Below are 21,767 nucleotides of genomic sequence, written 5' to 3'. Positions count from 1 at the left end.
AGTTATCACGTGTGTGGCAGGCCGTGATGGTTCCCTTACAGCTTGGTGCTGTACACGGCTGCGTAATGTGCCTGAGCCATCTTGCCCTGGATTTATATACATCTTTATTTTTGATAACGCATGAAATTAAGTTTCACAAAAACCATCAGAAAGCAAAGATCATCCGGTCTCAGCTGTGCTAAAAAAAAAATACAAAAAAACCCCAGATTTCTGATATAGGAGACTCCACCTGTTCAACACTAAACTAAAGTTACCCAGAGCATTAATGGTCTATTTCTGCTTATGTTGACTGTTAGAAACGTCAGCTCAGACGGTGCTGAAGCTCGCAGAAGGCTGAGGGAGTGTGATGGTCTGGTGGATGCTCTGCTGCATGCTCTGCAATCTGCAGTTAGCAAAAAGGACACCGACAACAAGGTGAGTCTTCCCCAAATTGTGTTCTGGATTGAATGTACTTGATTTTGTGTGTAAATTCCAAGCGAAAACTAGATCCTTGCTCCTAAAGCATTACTATTAACCAATGCACAATGCACACATTGAATACTGTTGTGGCTAGTATGGGGCTAGGTTGGGAGAAAGAGGGGCAAAAAATATATTTTGCACCTGGAACAACCATGTTGCAGTCCAAGGGGGCATACCTCACAACTATCCCAATTTTTCACGGGACAGTCCTGTTTTTTTTGCATGGGCAGCAGTGTTTTGGGGTGGGGGCAGTTGGCACTCCCCATGCTACTTGCTGCTCTGCTCCATAGAGCAGCCATGAATACATGCTGAGCACTTGCGCGCGTCATCTAATTATGGTAGACCAAGAGGGGCATGCTGGCCAGTGACGGCAAATAGGAGGCATAACTTGTGCAGCTTTTGCTAGGGCCATCCTCCGATTGCCTGGCTTTAAGTTCCAATTGGGACATGTTACATCTGCACCACCTGCAGTGCATACACACGTTCTGATGGTGAAGCAGGTGCTCTTGTTAACAATGAGCTCCCTCCTCTGTAAATGCAAAGACGACAGGGCGGGCAGTTAATGATCGAAGGGAGCACGCATCGTGCGTTGGTGGAGGTGTACAGATTGGGGGATATAATGAACGATGCAAAAAAGAGCGTTATCACTTAATATATTGCCCAGGGTGTAAGAGAACATTTAATGGGGCATTTTGCTAGTAAGGTATTTTGAATAAGGAATATACATCATGCAATGCTCATGTTGGTTTGAATTCTGGTTTTTAATAGGGCACCATGAATCGGCTTAAAATAAGCCAATGAAAAGGTGGTTTTGACTATGTCAGCACACTGTAGAGTGATTGCTTCCTATCTCACCTATATAGAATTACTGTTTTTATCACAGACCCAAAGTAAAAGTGGATTTTTTATTATAGCCCATGTTCTTCTTTTCTACTTCCAGTCTGTGGAGAATTGTGTGTGTATTATGCGTAACCTATCCTACCACGTCCACAAGGAGGTGCCGGGAGCAGACCGGTTCCATGACATGGACAACAACCTGCAAAGTGGAGTTGGGGGCCAGCAAAAGAAAAAGAAAGATGATGCTGGCTGTTTCGGGGGCAAAAAAGCTAAAGGTAAATAGGGCTTGCTCCTTTCAGCGTTCTGCATGTTCTCTTAAATATATTGCATCAATATAAGCATGTTTTTATTGCATCATGCACATCAAACCGTGTAATACCAGTCATCTTGACAGGCATTTGTTGATGAACAACCATTATGTACAGGCTTGTCTTGGTTTATCCCAACATCTGCCATGTCGTTTTATAATGCACTTTGTTTTCTATTACAGAATATTATTCACAATGTCATGCATTTTATTCAGGCTGTGTAGACATACTGTTTTATTAGTACATAAGAGGCTTTCAGCAGCAAAGGAGTTAGTCATTCAGGTTTATTGAGTTGATAATGGTCTATTAACTTGCAAAGTAAACAGCATTGCTTAGCTGGCTTTGTCTGCCACCACCCCATAACTCGTTATCACCAATGCTTGGGCAAAGTGGAGCTTGCTGAAACCTGCTCTGCCTGTGTTTATAGAGGCTGGATTCCAGCTACATTCCCTGCCATGCTCTGTGGCAAGTATGCCGGGTCTCCTTTTGTCTGATTGCAGATCCTACCTCAGGCACCTATTACTGTATGTGTATCAGAGCTTGATGAAAACACAACTGTGTGCTATAGTAAATAAGACCATGAATGATTGAAATCATACATATGTATCATGTATGAGAATAAAATAGAACACCGCACATCTTGCCCTGAAATTGCTCCCCAACAGCTTATTTTGTTTATTTAGTAGGACAATCTTAGGCAAAGCTATTAGTAGTATGAGAGATGAGCTGGACACCTGCTGATGCCCGGACTGTTTTGTTTGTCTGTGTCCTGTGTGTAGGATGAGGGACATGATGTATCTGTCGCATTCATTACTTGTCTTTTATAAGTGAAAGGAAGCTACACTGAATTCTATGTTAGTACATTCTCAGTGTAGGATGCACTACAGACACTGCAATGACTGAATCTGTTTATGGTTCTTGTCCCTCTGCTTTACGGTAGGCCACATAAACACATGCTCTGATGACTGTCTCTGTATACACTGCTATTTAAACACATGAATAATCCCTGCGCAGACACCATAGCAGAGTTTATGTTAGGGTAATTTCAGTTCAGCTAAATGCTCTCCTCCGCTGTACAATTGCACTAACTATTGAGGATTGATTTTAGAAGGCTGCAAAGGGAAGAAACCACTTACTGCCCAGCTGGCGCGCCCCAGGTTGCCTATATAAAGTACATTGATGTATAGTTCTACATTGTGACTATATATGATTGCTTTTATCTCTTCCCCATGTAATGCACCTTTCTTCTCTTGCTTCCCTGCTTATTAGAGGAGTGGTTTAACCAAGGTGAGTCTGTAGCTTCTTCTGCTTTATCCTTTCTTTGTTTCCTACCTGTGATTATATGTCAGAGTAATATATACTGCGTTCACATTTAATTTATCCTTTCACAGGACTGCTGATTTTAAATGTTAGCTTTAAACTATTCTATATACTTTGTAGTATGTATTGTACCCTATAAGAGTTCCCTTTAACTTAAGTTGTATTGTCTTGTCAGTTGTCATAGCAACCTTAGACTACTGACCCTACATTGTCACATCGTCTTCAGGCAGCCAAGGTGGACTGTAGTCTACACTGGCAGTTTCTGATGAGAAATCCTTCTCCTACTTGCAGCATTCGCTGTGTTATCAGCATGAGCTGTAATTTTGTTAAAATTAGCAAAATGACATCTCCCAGTGGTAGGCTGAAGAAGGTCGCCCTGTAGGCCAGATACTGCCCCGCAATGCAAACGTTTGCAACAAGGAACTGTGAGCACTTTGCTATACAGCAAAGCTTTTGAATAATACCAGCTACCCACTAGCTGTGCCACCTAGCATGCAATGTCAGACAGCCACCGCGTAACCCCCCCCCCCCCCCCCCCCAAGTGGTCCAAACCTTGCCCTCAAAACGCTGTGTCACTCTGTCGGTCTGTGAACTGTGGTCATTACCAAAAATTGCGATCTGCGATGTAGGTTTCTAAAGTGTGTGGGCTACTAAATTAGGCGCTTAGTTGAGTGTCGCAGCATATAAACCAAAAACCTCTGTGCTGCCCGAGGATAATCTGATTTTTTTTTAATCTATTTGTATAATATACATGAATCCCATCTGGATAGCGTTGCAAATACTCTATTTCAAATGCTGTAGGAGGTGTCTGTATGAAATAGATGCCTCCTGCCAACATCTGCAATGTGAGTGCTGTGTCCAGAGATGAAGCATTGGATATCATTCGCTGCCCTCTGCCTGTCTGTATAAGCCAAAAATTACTCAGAACCACACTGCCAGGTCCAGGAATTCTGTATCCGACAAAGCAGGCCCTGAGCTTGGCATAACCTACAAACATCTGAGACTTACGGTACCTTGTTTTGTAGAACTGTCCCAGTTGCTGAAAAACAGCCGTGAGCATGACAATCCGCGGCCGTTACAGACAAAACATATCTGACTTGTTTTAAAATCGGACCTGTTTTGTCGGGATCCGCCTTCAATTCTTTTGGAAACGGCAGCATGGAATAGGTGGCGGCCGCTATTTCCCTCGGTGGAAATAGCGTCCGGGATTGACTACACTGTTAACTGTTTGAGGTTCTGAAGACTGAGTTTGTGAACCACTGCATCAGATGATTGCTCAGATGTTCTTAATAATTTAAATAACCTAAATATTTTCATGAATATATAGTTTAGGTCCTGTATTTGTGCCCAGGCAATAAATGATGTCTGTTGTGCTGGGAGGGATTCAGTTCAGAAATAAGCGTGTGCTTGTGAATCCTCAATAAATAAAGAATTAGAAAGATGCTCTGATGTACTGTGGATTGAAATGTAATTTGTTTTCAGCATATGCATCCCTGTGGATTGGCTCTGCTTTGCCGAAAAATAACATCTGTCTGCTTGCTTTCAGGAAAGAAGAATGGGGATATGGACAAGAACTTTGATACCCTTGACTTGCCAAAACGATCTGAATCTGCAAAAGGTATGGTACCATTCTTTACTAACCGCAGCCCACAACTGTGGACTTACGTATGAGCCTTCTGGAGGCGTGTATTTGCACTTGTGTTATAAAGATGACAGATTGCTCTGGGGTAAAGTTATTGGAACAACTAATATTTTTTTATATAGCTACTTACACATACAATAAGCAGCAAGATTCACATGTGACTGAATTTAAGTCCAAGCCAATTGATTACCCCGTTCTTTCACCATTAGCATCTTATTAACTTGTGGTGTTAAAACTCTGGAGAACGTCACCAGAGAACTGTGCAGGAATGATCTTGTTCTAAGGTTTATCTAGCCTGATTGCAGTGTTGATCAGAGAGAGAGCGGGGGAGCGATTTCTTCATCGTTCCTGTTTGTTTATGAAGATTAAAATGTGCTTGTTGTGTATGGATTGGTGCTCCAGGGACCCCAAAGTGTGCACTTTACTTGTTTTGTAGAACGGTTTCTTATTGCCACATTCTGTTTTGATTGTGTTGTGATGGTTGTGTGCGCTAATCACCATTGCTCGGCAAAGGGACCGTATCAGATTGGAAAGGAAATTTCACTCTTGTGTATTAATTTTGATGGTGATAACAGAATGTAATTGTAAGTTACTGGGCTTCTGGGGAATTTCCTGACACAACAAGGTGACATCATTGTACGTGCAGACACTTAAACAGCAGTTAGGCATTTAATCAAGTTGCTGCTTCCTGCAAGGTAGAATGAACTTTCATTTTACAGAATTTACTTATCTCTGTTTGTTTCTTATTCATACCATGTCCTGTCTGCACTCCACCTCTATAATATGTAGTACTACAGCTTGGTGCACTGGGTAATCAATAAAGCTCCATGCAGTGAGTGCTGGCTGACCTTAGAATCTTTTAGTATTGATTTAATCTGCGCCTAAGAGCAGCTTGCCTGCAGACCATCACTTCCAGAGACCACATGTACAGTAACAAACATCTGTTTTATAGATTGCTTAAACCCTTGAGAAGCCACAGTTACATGTGTGTTGCAGGAGTACAGACACTGCACCAAAGAACATACTGTATACAGGTCTTCTGTGGAAGGGTTGGCCTGGAGACATAATTGGATACAGACTGTTCTAGCTATGCCATATATTTGTACCAACTTCCTAAAAGGATAAAGGCAAAATGCCTGTTTGAAGTCCTCTTATTCTGTCCATACTTGTGGTGCTTTACCAGCCGGTGGATATGTGTTACATTACAGAGAGCTACAAAGAAAACTGAATGCTATCCAATATATTTGTAGAAAACAGGAGATTCTGAGAATCCCTTAGGCCAGCTTCGCATTGCACATCATTACTTCCCATGTATCCAGTGTGTGATCTCTTATTTTGCCTGCACGCGACGGTGGCTTTAATACCAGGTTATAGTGAAAGGTGTAGACCAGTGCTTCTCAAATACAGTCCTTGGAGGGACACCCGTATACCCCTTTCATGCCACACCTCTGACCCGAGTTATTGCCAGGTTGGCGACGTGTCAACCTGGCTCAAAGTGGGATGTGAAAGCACATAAGCTTATAACCCGGGTCGACCAACCCAGCAATACGATTCTTTGTAGCTCTCTGTAATGTAACACGTATCCACCGGCTGGTAAAGCAACACAAGCATGGACAGAATAAGAGGACTTCATACGGCTTTTTACCTTTATCCTTTTAGGAAGTTGGTACAAATATATGGCATAGCTAGAACAGTCTGTATCCAAATATTAGTGTGAAATCGCCAGTCCTGGGATCACGATCCAGTTCCCGACCTCTGTTTGCGATGTGAAGGGTATAACAGTGCATAGGTCTCTGCAAAGAATCACCAATGAAATATCAGAAATGAATACACGTGCTCCAGCAAGGAGATCTGGAAAACCTATAGTGTTAAGTGTGTCCTGACCACTGGATTTGAGAATCTGGTCAAGACCACAGCAATGTTCCAGCAAAATGAACTGATAAATGTTGGATTCCTGGGGTGTAAAAAGTGCCAATTTCACAAGACCACGGGGCAAAAAATAAAACTATGTCGGATCACTGGTATCCTTGCCGGCAAAAAATAAAAAACGTGTGTGTGTGTGTGTATGTATGTATATGTGTATATTTTATTAGTATAAATTAAATAGTATTAGTGTGCATATGTATTGAGCGATGTCCACATGTGATTGCTGAATGCAGTCATGATAAACTGAACTTGGTATGGAAAAGCAGCTTATATGTTGTCTGTTTGTCAGTTCATGATTAACTCCTACCTAGTGTATGTAACCCAACAATATGACTGCAGCACTTGGCCTAGCGGCAAGCTGCACCCCCGATAGATGCGTGTGAATAATAAGGTGGGAATAATAGCATTTCAGAACCACGAGGGAGCATGTTTCTGTCTATAAAGTCTTTGCAGTATCACTAGCACTTCACTGGTAGAGTGACAGCTGGTCTAACTGCTGCCTATTCCCTGCCATCCTGATGAGATCGGAGAGCTTTCTTCTCTCACACCTCATTTACAGCATTAAAATACAGAAGAGACCTTAATGAACAAAGACATTCAATTGGTTCTAGCATAATCACTGTCAATTTCAAGCAACAAGCTGGTATCTGTGCCTTTCAAAAGCCTTTTATGCCAGTCCTACCTTTCCATACGATGCGCGTGCAGCTCATGTTTCCAAGATATCAGTGGAGAAAAGAAATGAAATTTTATATTTTTTATAGAAATATTAATATTGCCCGTGGTTTATTGCAGGAGGCTGCATGTAACAAAGATTTTTGTTCAAGCCTGAGAGAGGCTCGAACAGGAATAAGTGTTAAATGCCCTTATTACAGGTGATGTGAATTTGTTAACCCATTGCACTGGGAACTTATCCCAGACTCTGTGGGTTAATGCATTTTAGAGGGTAATTTGCTGAGCAAGGAAAAGGGGCTGTAATAGAATAGTACCAAGCATAATAGCCGGAGACTAACGCCCCTTTCCCGGTGCGGTAAATTATCACTGCTTGTGGAATCCGGGCCATAGACTTTTCTTATTTATACACATTTCGGACTGATCCACTGGAACGGAATTTTACGTAGTTTTTCACGGCTTTCAAAAACTCTGTTTGGTATCTCTCTATAAACTTAAAAGGTAATTTCTCTCATGCTTCTTATAACTGTCCGGACAGTGTAGCACTTAATGTGATGATTTGTGTTCAGTCCTTCCTGTTCTCAAATATATGTACAGGATGAGAGAAGCCACGGATTAGGATGTCTGAGAGTTTTGGAAAGGTCTCTTAGTGTTATTGCTCATTCCTTACTGAATGGTTTTAACCACAAGAATTTCCTTCTAAAAATACTCTTTAAATCACAGAGAGGCGGCTGTGGGGATAGAACATGGCCAAGAATCAACTGTTGCTATTCATTCTCCATGCTAGCAATTTGCAGCATGGCCTTTGAAGCATATTGAGGCCTTTCACCCTTTAGTTTTGCAACCCAGTGCTCCTTCATTTTCCTAAATCCTAAATGATTTTCCCAAAGTATTTGCTATTACATAATAAAAATCAAATTCCATATAATTAACCTCAGTCAGTAAAGATTTATCGAATGAACAACTAGACGCTTTAGTAGTTTTGTTCTTCAATACTGGGTTAATATGAATGTATAAATACAAAGGGGAACTTATTTAACTATATTCCCAATGTTCGGGGGACATTTTTTATTTCTGCCATAAATGTATTTTTATTATATTTTTTCAAAGAGTCAAAAAAGTTATTTCATTAAGCATGTTACAGCTCGACTTGGAAGGCAGCAATAGACCTAACTTTCCCCATCCGTTGCACCAACTCTTTTTCCCCTGCATCTGGTGATGAAGTAATGGTCCCCCACCCCACCTCTCCATTGAACACTATCCCCACCTGCCTTCTCTGCTACCTCTCTCCTCCTTCCTGTTCCCACCTTGCACACCTCAATCACTCCCTCTCATTTGGCACTGTCCTCTCCGCCTTCAAGCATGTCCTTGTTTCCCCTATTCTTAAATAATCTACCCTTGATCCTAACACTCTTTCCAACTACCATCCCATCTCTCACATACTTTTTGACTCCAAATTCCAGATTTCGAGATCCAGGAGTGTTGGTAGTGGGATGCCTTGATGCCTCTGCGGCCATTTCAGTTGGTATATTTCAGCTACGGTTTTTGCAGCTCTATCTGTTCGAACAGTTGGAGTCTGCAGATCTTAAATAGCTATCTGCTGCTTGTTCTGGAGTGTACTACAGTATGTGTGTGTCTGAGTTGGGAGCTCTGTCGTGTCATTCTCCTTACCTACTCTTTCTTGACGACAGGGTGTATCTTCATACTTTTACCGAAGGTTGTTTCTGTGTTCCACATCAACCAACCTATTGTGGCTCTAGTTTTCCCTAAAGATTCTCCGACCTCTCTGTTTCTGGATGTTTGTTCATGCTCATCTCCTTTATGTAGCTTGGATGGCTACGTTGTGGAAGGTGGACTCCCTCTTTGTTCTTTACGATGTGAATAAACAGAGTTGGCCTGCTTCAAAAAGTCTTTGGCTCAATGGATACATTTAATCAAGCTTATACTGCCGCAGCTCGGTCTATTCCATTTACTATTTCAGCTCATTTCACCGGGTCAATGGGTTCATCTTGGGCCGCTGCCCATGGGGTGTTATGCCCGGCAAACCTTTTTGTCAATTTTGATCATTTTGCAGGACGATCCGTGCTCTCCTGCCATGTTCAGATCTCTGGGATGTCCCCACCATAAAAGGCTCCAGCGATTTTGGTATTGATTGATTATTCCCTTTCTCTGATTCTCTGCATTGATCACTTCCTGCAGTTTAATGTGTGGAAATTGGTTGCAGATTCTTGCCTCTGTTTTGAGTGTGTTCTGTTATTCCTATATTTGTACTGCATCTTCTCCTCCATTGTTTGTGTTTTCGTCTCTACACGGGCACGGTTAACTGGTGTGGGGGAGGGCACGGTTAACTGGTGTGGGGGAGGAGCCAGTCACAAACATTAAGATTAAGTACCAAAAATCCATTTTTCAAAAATAAGATTCCTTTCATTGTGAGACAGGCTTTTACATTTGTTTTAGGTTTGATTGGTCTTAAGTTTATGATTCTTTGCATATAGTTATACATTTAGTTTTTTAGACTATTTCATGGGTCACTACATACTTAAAATGTAGTTATTCTTTAATTATACAATTCATTAGTGCAATGTGCTGTCCATTTTTTTTTTTGGGGGGGGGGGGGGGGTTCTTTGCTCCTGGTGGGACCCCCTCTCAGCAGCCTTGGGCACAATGGAGCTGATTCAGGGTGGGTTGCAAAAAAAAAACGCCTTCTCTTTGAATCAACACCTACAATATGACTTTTTCACTTCATTTTGGTTGGCCAATCCACAGGACAAGCTGAAAAGGTCATTTTATGTAAAATTATTTAGTGAACTCCGTGACAATGGTGTACAGAGCTTTTATGTTAAGCATTTCATAAGGTGCTTGATTTTTATTCAGACTGTTCAACTAGTCTAACAATGCACCCCTCTCTTATAAATATGTTTGGCACTTTCAGCTAAGGAGAAAATTTCAGTTTTTAGGGGTATGAGTTTTAGACCACACTTGCGTGTCTTATTTATTATTAACTTATTTATGATGGTTTTACTATATTAAGTCCTGCATATGGCATAACATTGGCTGCAATACAGTCTAGTGCATTTGATATCTGGTGCAAAATTTAGTGGCTAAACGGCTGTACTGTAATCGCTCTAGATTTTTTTTTTATTACTTCATTATTTACTGTTATGTAGGTTTTTTTTTTAAGGATAGATCTAGGAAAATGTTTTAACTTTAACCCATTCCCACTATGAGGTACACGAAGTAGAACTTTGAGTTGCCTACATAAAAACGGTTACGTCTATGCATATTGCAGAGTGCAAGATACTGCTGCACAATTGTATGCACTACGCCTCACAGTTCAGTAATAGGAATGTCCTTGACATGCTTGGTTTGGAAGTACACTATGGTGAATACACAATGGTAAAAATATACTTTTGCATGGTGTCACAGCAATATAGATATGTACTGTGCATGGATGGCAAAAATGTAAGTACTACGTACATCAATCTGAACCATTCATCAACAGACTATTATCTAGGTTTATTCTCATGCCCTACCACATATACTTAATGTGTTCTCTGTTCCAGATGTTTACTGTACTGATGCAAAAACACTGCACTGAGTATAGAACTTATTTTAGTGGTGTGGGTTATATAGATTAATATATTATACAAAGTAATGGCTGGGGCAGGCCATTTATTTACTTATATAAATAAATTGAAAGTCCGTTTATATTTTCAGCTATCTCTGCCCCTCCCCCCCCCCCCTTTTAGTTTATTTTTTTTGCCTCCCATTATAGTTTTAGTATATTTTTGTGTCCAGTTAAATTTTTAGCTTATTTTTGTGTTTCTCTGCGGGGCCCCTTCCCCTTAAATTAACTTACCTAGACTGGCAGCCAGGCGGGTGCTCTCTGTGTCTCTGCTCTGCCTCAGAACAGACAGGATTGGGTATGGATAGACAGACATTAGGTCGATATGCCTGATGGTCATGTATGCAGCCCAAAAAAAGTTGTCTCCTCAGAGGCCCCACTTTTCGGGACTGCTGTAACGCAATAACAAGCGGGCCGCTTGTCATTGCGCACTGGGTGGGCCAGTATGTATTGGTTCACGGGCCGCATCCGGCCTGTGGGCCATATGTTGCCCACCTTGGTCTAAATAGACTGCCAATAAGTCAACAACAAAAGTTTGATATGCAATAGGTCGACATGGTCAGTAGATCGACATGGAAAAGGTAGACACATGAAAAATGTTGACATGAGTTTTTGCTATTTGTTGCCGTCATTGTCAACACCAGTCGTCAGGGACCGCCAATTAGTGTAGTGTGCTCAATTCTCTCAATGCCATCTAAGGTCAAACTTGCTTAGGATTGCAGGTGCAGATGAACATATTAACCAATGGTCATTATTAACTGCAAACACATTGCAGTTTTTGCATTGCTGAGGATTGCATATGCTAACCTGCTGCATGACTTATTGAGGCAAGACATATGAGAACACGTCTGCTCACTTCGACCCATTGATATTTTCGGAAACTAGATGAAACCTATAGCCTAAATATGGCTGAAGCTGCACAATGTTGTCAAAAGTAGGGGGAAAAAAACCTTCGTGATTGGTTGTATCACTTCTTTTTTTTGCCAAGCACTAGATGAGGAGCCCTTGCATAGATAGCAGTTGTCCATGCACACAGATCTACTGAAAAATAAACACTTAACCACTTATTCACCACTTAACCATTAACCACTTGAGACTATTTATGGTCTTTCAGTCCACAGTAGATCTACAGTAGATATTTATCTCCTTTTACTTACCTTTAATTGTTGGCATGACTACCTGCTCTCAGTGTGTACTCTCCTGGCTGTACACAAGTCACACCCTGTCCTCTGCCTTTATTCTGTGCAGTCACTTAATCAGATCTACAGTATATGATGAATGGTACAGGGTTCAATTCACCATTGATAGGTTCCAGACAAAAGGACCTCAGCAAAATACCTTCATCTGCCCAACCCGGTTTTGACGTCACTCATTGTCTGGCCACATCCCTGATCCGATTTTTTTTTTTTAAAGAATACGTTTTTATTAAGGTAGACCGCATGTGTAACAATGTACATTTAACAAATCATTACAGGGTCTGTCAAAGATTTAAAATAGTGAAAGAGTACATAACCGTAATGGTACATTATATCAATCTTTCTTAAGACAATGCAAACCTGTAGATAAACGGGCATATATAGAAGACAATGACATAGACAAACAGAAACAAAAGGATTGGGACACACAGGACCAACAAATATACCTCTAGCACAGACAAAGATAATTCTCATGGAAATAACCACCAATGCAAAAAAAAAGGACTATACTGTAATATCAGGAGGAAAACCCTACTCAGTAACTGAACTAGGTTAGTTAAGTAATGGGACGTCGAATGGATTGTGAGGGAGAACTTGTAGACCATTTCTCTCTCTCTCGGTACACAGTCTATTTAAACCATGGAGGAGGCAGAGAACCAATATTTACAATTAGCAGTTTCATGTAAGAAATGTTCGTGCACCTTATCAAGTGTGGGACGAAGACACTGAATCGCGTCTGACTTTCACAGTTGACCAATAGCAGCTTTGGTGGCAATTAAAATATGACCAAAAATATATCGATCTCCATCAGACACTTGTGGAATGAAGAAATAACGCAACTAAAGGGTCAACAGGGATCTCAACTCCTAACACCTCCCTAATGAGAGAGAATATTTCAGACCAAAGTAGTCGCAAAAGTGGGCACTCCTGGAATATATGGAAAATAGTGCCAATACCCACCACACCTCCTCCAGCAAAACTGGGAAACTGAAGGCCAAATACTATGCTGCTGCTGCTTGGGGGTAAAATACGCCATCTGACATAATTGATAGAACATCTCAGAATGGTTTAGACATTTTGAAGCTGGAAAGATATAGACTCTCAGACCTCTTCAGAGAGTGTCCTAGACCTTTCCTGAACCAATTTTAGAAATCTGAAACAGGCATACAATTTTAGGACCGTTTTCTTTTATTAGAGAAATCCATTTGCAATGTAGAGTTGGACAGAATTTGCAAAGCATAAAGTAAAAAATGTGCCTTGTAACCAACTAGCATTTTACTTAGCTGCCAGGTCTGACCATACACACATGGTACCTCCAGCTCAGCAAGGGTAGCCTATGAACCAGCTTTGCTCTTGGAGTGATATGAGCCTGGGTTATACCCGGAGATGTGGCTTCACAGGAGTGAAGTGTTGCTAATGTTTAACAATTATATACAATATACTACGTGTTCAGACAATGTTCTTAAGAACTGTCACATTTATTTTGTAAATAGAAATGAAAACAAGACAAAAGGTAAATTTTAATGTATTCCTTTAGCTCAAATCAATATACACATCCATCGCCTTCCACTTTAAAATATCTTCTGGGACTGTGCCAGGCCTGGCCAAACTGTGGCTCTCTAGCTGTTGTGAAACTTCACATCCCAGCATTCCTTGCCACAGTTTTTGTAATATTCTCTAATGGCAAAACTGTGGCAAGGCATGCTGGGATGTGTTGTTTTACAGCAGCTCGATACCACAGGTTGGCCAGGCATGGACTATGTTTTTTTAGTTCAGGGCCAATTGCAATAAAGAATAATATTCCAAATAGATCATTGCAGCATTCAGCCTGTCAGAAGCAGCTGCTGATTATCCCCATCATTATTTAGTTTGCATTCTGCATCAGGGTTTTAGCAGCTGCGCATTATCAGCCATATGCATCCTTCTGGTTAGGGTGGGCCACATACTTACACAAGCGCGCTCTGACTGTTCTTTCCCTGCACATACACTCCCCTCCACCCCCCCATTCTGCCTTCCTTTGTGCATGGGGCTGCAAGCACAAATTGCATCTCCATTAAAATGGGAAAGGATTTGTAAGACGTTTGTGGTGGAAAATTAACGGCCATCTTTATAAGAGCCTCTGTATTATCAATGAACTGCTACATGCACAACACTTTAAACCTGGGGTAGACAACCCTAGTCCTCGAGAGCTACCAACAGTGCATGTTTTGCAGGTCTCCTCACAGAATCACAAGTGAGCTAATTAGCTCCATCTGTGGATCTTTTAAAGTGTCAGTGATTAATGAGTGCAGCTGTGCAGCAGCTAGGTTGTCTGAAAAATGTGCACTGTTGGTAGCTCTCGAGGGCTAGGGTTGGCTACCACTGCTTTAAACCATTTATTATGTAAAGGCTATCTCTCCATTAAATATGTACTTGTATATTATTAATAAGTAAAACTTCTGAATAGCAGGAATCTTAATTTTGTCCTTTGGGCATACAACTACTACTTCAGCATCCCCATAGATTTAAGCAGCCCACCATTACATTATCATGACTAATTCTCTATTGAGCCATTAAACACTACTTGTCCCGAGTAGAAATATCAACTTGCCATAAGTAATTCATAAGTAACAGCAACCTAGCATACTCTACTGATATACTCGCAGACAATTTGAATGTTAGATGAGTGGTTACCTAAATAGGTATTTCCCTAATGGACTCTAACCAAGCCTTTACATTCCCGCTACTTCTGTCTCTTGTACTTGCTTAGGGCTTGTGCAGTATTGCTTTCCTTTATGTCTTGCTGCTTGAGATTTATGATTATTATGATGTGGAAACATATTCCCTACCGCTGGGCATCATGGTATTAATGACCACAGCAGACACAAAATTATCTGGAATATTTCCAGAAAGACAATGAAATAATTGGATTCTTTATACTTTTCTTCATGTAAAAGGTTCAAAACCATGATTCTTAAATCGATGTTCAATTACCCCTATCAGCAGTCTTCACCACAGGCATATGTGAATATCCTAGTGTCTTCTTGGATCTATATTTACACCATACTGTACATCGCACAGGAGGAAAATGTAATTATGGCCTGGGGCAAACCAGAACAATTGGAAACCAGGCATTCACAGTGTTTGTGTTGATAGAAGGAAACATAAACTTCATGGTCAGGCGTTATCCTACTGGGGCCGCAGACAACCAAATTGTCAGAGTAGTCGTGTTCTGCTGGTATTTGAGCCAAAACTTATCCTGCCATGCGAATCTCTATCTACTCATTTTTTTAATCACGTCTCAAAATGTGAGAAGAAAAAGTGATACCTAAAGGGGAAGATTTTTTTTATACATTGGAGAGTGATAATGTGCTAAACAATCAGCTCCTAATGGCTGTGCTACAGGCTGTGTTTAAAAATGGCAGTTATTAACTGGTAGGCAGTTTTTCTCTCACCATTCTATATGATCCCGGGGGGTGTCGGCATTAGTAAGTGTATATACACTTGACGATGCGGGTGAGGGGAGCAGGCGCCACACTGCATGGCCCTCATTAACAATCCGCTCCCTTGTGCATGTACAGGAGCCACAGGAGCTGGCTTATAATCAACAATAATGTTCTCAAATAAGCGATAACACTCATTATATCACCTTGTGTGTACGGGGCTTTAGAGTTACTTTATTTTATCATTGTATCAGTGTACACAGATCATGCACAATACCTTGGTAGAATTTCATTTAGCTAAAATAAAGATAAACAAAACCTTATGCAAGCCTCAAATAAAATGATAGCCCTGAGGTTCTACTGACTCTGGCACGTTAACACTACCGGAGTTACACCATAGATGTTACAGTAAAATCTTTCTCATAACATGGTTAATTACACAGAAAGGCTACTATTTCAGATATACACATATGTTCTAGCTCATTACCGATGAGAGGATTCCTTGACCTCATTTGCATGATGGCAGAGGAAGAAGAATTAGTATCCTGTAGAGAACAAGCATGAGAGGAATCGCATCGCTATGCCCCTACTTACAGGCGATCAGAAGGTGCTATGTTAAAAACAGATTTTATATTTGTTTTAATGAGATTGCAGCTAGAAGATCCTGGAAAGTTAAAATATGTGTAGGAAAACATATCTAAGTTGTACACCCTGGAAAGGAAATATGTTTTTGCAGTAATAGCAATTTTGTGGTTTTCAAATTATATTCTTTCTTATGTGTTCTGAAAACTTGTTTTTACCATGGGAAGAAAGGGATATATTCTTGCTGTCAATAGGCAACTGGAGACTACTACCTAGATACAGGGATACGGGAATGCTTCCGGAACCCGACAGTCATGATCCCTACAATACGGACAGCAGGATCCTGATGGTGCTAAGGGTTCCTTGTGCTTGGGGTTAGGAACTAAGAGGAAAGTAAGGGTAGGTGGGGAGGTTAGGGTTAGGCTGCAGAAGGGGAGGATTAAGAGGGTAAAAATACAGCAACCTGGTCCTGATTGAGATCTGATTCTGAACTGCAGATTTGAAGAAGACTTCGAGGAGAAGGCGGTCGCCCATTCTGAAAGAGAAGACACCCCTTACTAAATTGTGAAAGAATTGCAAATGGATCATGATTTGCTATCCACTTGTAATTTACAAACCATGTAATGATTTTTCTAGTCTGTGCAAATGTGACCCTACTGGTCCTCTGTGACAGACAGGCTGATCTGGCCAGGCACTGATATCACGGATTTCTCCATGGAAATGCTTGGGCACCCTGCAGTTTTTCCACTACACCCAGAAATCTGCAGGTTTATGCCCAGAAATGCCAACTTCCTACAAGTCAAACTTTGAGCAAACTGCAAGTACATAGAGGTCAGGAATTTTGTGGCTATTTATGGCCATGCATGCGCCATGTGGGTAACGCGCACGCAGTCATTCGATAATCGCCTATTTGCAAAGTCCCTGATCAGCAATTGACTCCGAATCAGACCCTCTATCCATATCCTGCTATCCGTAATATGACCCCTAGATACTTGGTTTTCCAGCTGAGACCTCAAAGCAGGAAACTAGCTGTAGTCCAGGGTAGCCTGCATGCCATACCTAGTTTCACCAGACCACAGCCTAATCTGCCTAGTGCCTGTTCTAACCCTGATTACAAGCCCAAACAAGCAATGATGGGCAAGGAAAGAACCCCCTACTGCATGGCAGTAGATTTTACTTCTAAAAGAGCATAGTAAAGGTGTTTCCAAGCAGTTCTTGCCATACATTATCTAGTATAATCTACAAAATGAGTTAGATTCTGATTGGTTAATATTGACTCCTTTACTTTTTCATTTAGAATTTTTTTGATATTTTAGTAAATGTACATACAGTCTCTTCATAATCAGAACTCTTAGGTAATATTAGAGGCAGAGCAGAAACTAGGATTTTTGTCACCCGGGGCAAGGCAGTAATTTGTGCCCCCCTCCCTATTGATGAAGCAGCAGATCTCTTAGCAGGGCTTTACACTGTGTTGAGCAAGGAACACCCCTACATTTAGATCCTTGACTGAAGAGCTTGCACTCTAAAGAGGAGTAAAGGGCAAGCAGGTGTCGCACACGGCATGGCAGGGGGTGGCCAGCTACAGATGGGGTATTGGTATATACTGGTCACATAAGATAGTATAATTCATTTTCTAAGCAGAAAAAAAAAGGTTTGCAATATCTGTTAAATACAAATACATGGTTAGGCTGGCTTCTGTGCAAACCAGTTCTAGCATACTGAATAGGTTATGTTATTGGTGCTATGTCAAAAGTTAAGACTGGTGAGTAGTGTGCCAGCTGTTTAACATGGAAGGTTCCGGAATGTGTGGAGGGAGGGGGTACTGCCTTAAAGTTCTAAGCCTTAAGCCAGCCATACATCTACAGATCGATTGTCAGATTGGGTTGGTTGGAACAAAATCCTGGTAATGGATGAAAGCAAATGACAGTTGACCATTTGCTTTGAAATGCTGAAAAAATGCCAAACTGCCATTCCGATACTACCAGGATTTTGTTCCAACCAGCCCAATCTGACAATCGATCTGTAGATGTATGGCTGGCTTTAGGGAGAAAGTGGAAAGAGATAAAGTACCAGCCAATCCGCTCCTGTCATGTTACAGGCTGTGGTTTTTTAAATGGCAGTTAGGAGCTGGTTGGTACTGTGTCTTTCTACTGCATTGTTTTCCAAGGCTTAACCTGAGTACACATTACGCAATGTGTGTACCCAGCGATATCGGCAGCAGTGGAGACCTGGCATGGTGCCAGCATCGCCAAGTGCATACTGTACACACTTATTATGTGAGGTGAAGCATTCTCTAGCATAGGCCTAGTTAATGATGTGCTTCATCGTCTGTAAATGCAGGACAATGGAGGACATCCTTAGCTGAAGTGCACGTTTTTGACAATATTGGGCCTACACACTGAGCAATATTATAATAGATCTTTAAAGGAGGACAAAAGGTACATCTGCTCCAGTCTCTAATGTCACATGACTATGCTGACCCAAATGCACAATTGGCTTCACTGGTTCCTATGGGATAGAAGTTAGCACACACAGGTTGGATTACTTTAGTTTTATCCTGCAGCTCATATCTGAGGCTGGACAGGATCTTCCCCATTCTAAATCTGCACATTGTGCATCTTCCCCTACCTGCAGTACAGGATGGTGCTGCAAATGTGCATATAAAATTCCTTTTTGTTTTTTACTTTGCTCCCAATGCTAAATCAGTCCATATGTATAGCCTTTTCTTTTAGTCCTCTCCCCCCTATGTTCTGCTTAGGGAGTTGTGTCTTGCCATCTAGATGCAGCTGCATTTTTCATAGGTCTGACTCCTCCGTTCTAATGCAAAAGATCCAGCTCTTACTTTAGATTCTATTGGTCTTTTGGGTGGGGCGGTAAAATCAGAATGGCGTGTTGGCGGTTGTAACTTACAACCTGGTCAGGCCGTTAAAATGCAATGCTCCACAGATGTTCAATCAAGCTGGCATTATCATGATTTAACTACCAGCAAGGGGAACCAAAGCATTCAGCCCTTGCATATTTAACCACAGAATATGCTGCCTTTGAAGTCTGAGCTTGAGAAGCCTTTGAAGCATGCAGCTGTACACCTATTTACCCAGCCCTCCTGTGTCACAGCCACGGTACTCTGATGAGCTGATTGTCTCAATCCTTCATATTCCAGTGATAGAATTGTAGCTTGCAGATATGACACTAATAGATGTGTGTACAAATCTGCTGTCTGGGTGAGTGGAAGCTACTTTACTTATTCCTTATTTACTCTAGGTTGTTGTAAATCACTTTGGATTTAAGAAGGATAAAATACTAACCCCACATTGCCCTGTCTGTGCCAAGTGTGTGCTGAGTTTATTAAATTTGACACCATTCAAGGATATGTGACTAATCTCAGATTAGCCAGATGCTTCCTTTATACAAACAACATAGTCTGTGTGCAAATTAGTAGAAATAAATAGCTGCAGTTATGTGAGGTAAAAGTTGTCCACAATCCTGCATATGGGTCACCTGACGTTCCCTTATAAAGGTGACTTGCAATAAGGGCGCACAGAACATACTATTTGTATAACCTGGCCAAAGCTACCAACTATTCTCACTGTATGGATGAGCTTTGTCAACTGGGTAAATATGTGTATTTGCCTGTACTGGCAGGGATGCAGTAGTCATAGCAACTGTATGCTTCAGGGCCCCTGCTGACTGATGCTACATATACTCTAGCTCCTGTACGGTTGTCCCTGTGTTGTTGGTTTTTTTTTTTTATTAACTGTTAATGATGCCTTTGTGTTCGTATCCACATTATCACAATTGTTTATCTTGTGTTTGTGTCTTATACATTCTTTGCTGATTGCTGTAAAGGCCATTTTTATTTTACAGCAATTGGTACAGATTTTATCATATGTAATATCTAGTGTTATTAACCTAATATCTGTAGCATTTATGACCTTTTATTTACTGTAGCATTGCAGCTATGAATTGTCTGTTATATGCATGCAATGATATGGATACTCGGAGTGGTTAAAATGTATAGCACATAACCAGGAATGGGCTGAACAGACCTCTCCCCTCCTCTGGCCAGGAAGGATGTCTATTGCTGCCCTCTCATCTGTTCAGTTTCCAGCCTATTGTGCTTTCCCTACACCAAGTAATCTAGCGACAATACAATCTGGGTGATTATACTGATGCTCAGGTCTATAAATAGCACTAAGCTAGCCCAGTGACTACACGGGAAGAGAGGATCAGATGTATGGGAAAGGGAAGGAGAATGCCTATGCTGCAGGTTTTGTTTTGATAGGCTGCAGCCACTACCAGCTTGGCAATTATTTTATGTATTTAAAGCATTTTTCTGTATAGAGTTGTTAGTGTTTATTTACTGAATAACTCATGTGGTCTGAGGTATAATATAGATAATTTTTTTTTAAAGTGAATAAATAAATAAAGCGCTCAGTGTAAATGGTCTATAGAGGGAACCACCACATATTGTACCTCTACGGCCCTATATTCTGAAGGTGCCACTTGTCATATTCACATTGGTTGTTGCCAGGAGAAGTCACATAGCCTGAACATGTAAACCAAACATTATGATAGACCAGTAAAAGAATGAACATGCAACGTGCAGGTACGTGTTTTGCCCAAGGACGTGTGTGTGTGTGTGTGTGTGTGTATGTATATGTGAATATGTATGTATGTATGTATGTATGTATGTATGTATGTATGTATATGAGATTGTGGGGTTGCCGCAGCACAAACAGAGTCTTGTAAATCCAAATGCAAGTTTTATTGTGGTGCACAGAACTATCTATCCACACAGTATGGGTGACATTCTAGGGAGTGAGATAAATGCGCATGTTTTTATATCGCACCACATCGCACTTTTGAAAATCGCAAGATTGGCCCGTTTTTCGCATATTTAATGAGATGCGAAAAATAAGCCAAATAGTGCGAATAGGTGCGATTTCTTTAGTCCTGAAAATGTGCGATTTTCAGGTCTGAAAATCGCACGTTTGCAGGAAATCGCAATTTAAAATAAAAAAAAAACCAGCGCGGGGTCCCCCGCCAGAGCATAATCAGCCCCGGGCTCATTGAGCCGGTGCTGGTGACATAAAATCAGGGTCCCCGACAAATAGGGGTCCCCTTGATTTAATGAAACCAGCACCAGGCTCAAGGTCCGGCGCTGGTGACCCGAAATACGGGGGACAAAATGACTAGGGGTCCCCCCGTATTTTAAGAACCAGCACCAGACCCAACCAGCCAGCAGGGTAATGCCACAGCCGGGGGACACTTATTATATAAGGTCCCGCAGCCAAAGCATTATCCCCCTGGCTGGTCAGCATGGGCAGGGGTCCTGGGGAAGTGGGGACCCCCCCAATGAAGGGGTCCCCCCCCCTCCAGGACTTACCAGCTCATGCTGAAAGTCCGGGGCTGTCCCCGATGCCCCTGGGCGGTGGGCATCGGGCTGATGCAAAGTGTAAAAAAAAGATTAAAAACTATTGTTTTCTACTGTAGAACTATGAGTCCCAGCAAGCCTACCCCGCATGCTGGGACTTGGAGAACCACAAGTCCCAGCATGCGGGGCATTAAAGGGCCCGCTGGCACTTGTAGTTCTACAGTACAAAAAATAGTTAAATAAAACACACTGACACCCTGAAAAATAAAAGTTTAATACACACATAACACACACACTGATACTTACCAACCTTGAGCCCGTAGGTCGGTCCCTGGGTCCGGGGCTGGTCCTGGGCTCCAGGGCTGATGTCTCCGGGGTCCAGGATCCGAAGTAGTCCAAAAGGGGTT

The 21,767-nt window shown here is 41.5% G+C and overlaps 1 protein-coding gene across 8 annotated transcripts in view; it reads left to right on the top strand.

Moving 5' to 3' along the window:
• Nucleotides 1-21,767, top strand: part of ARVCF (ARVCF delta catenin family member) — a 576,304-nt gene that overhangs the window by 518,749 nt on the left and 35,788 nt on the right. For 7 of the 8 annotated variants that reach the window (XM_083149627.1, XM_083149617.1, XM_083149662.1 and 4 more), the window contains 4 exons: nt 297-414; nt 1,400-1,571; nt 2,874-2,891; nt 4,471-4,542. In XM_083149627.1, coding sequence (XP_083005753.1) covers nt 297-414; nt 1,400-1,571; nt 2,874-2,891; nt 4,471-4,542 — 380 coding nt within the window. The remainder of the gene's footprint in view (nt 1-296; nt 415-1,399; nt 1,572-2,873; nt 2,892-4,470; nt 4,543-21,767) is intronic. The other variant, XM_083149637.1, reaches the window with a different exon arrangement.

Source organism: Crinia signifera, chromosome 1 (genome assembly GCF_055691185.1).
Source record: "Crinia signifera chromosome 1, ASM5569118v1, whole genome shotgun sequence".
Taxonomy (NCBI): Eukaryota; Metazoa; Chordata; class Amphibia; order Anura; family Myobatrachidae; genus Crinia; species Crinia signifera.
This window is presented reverse-complemented; position numbering and strand designations above follow the sequence as displayed.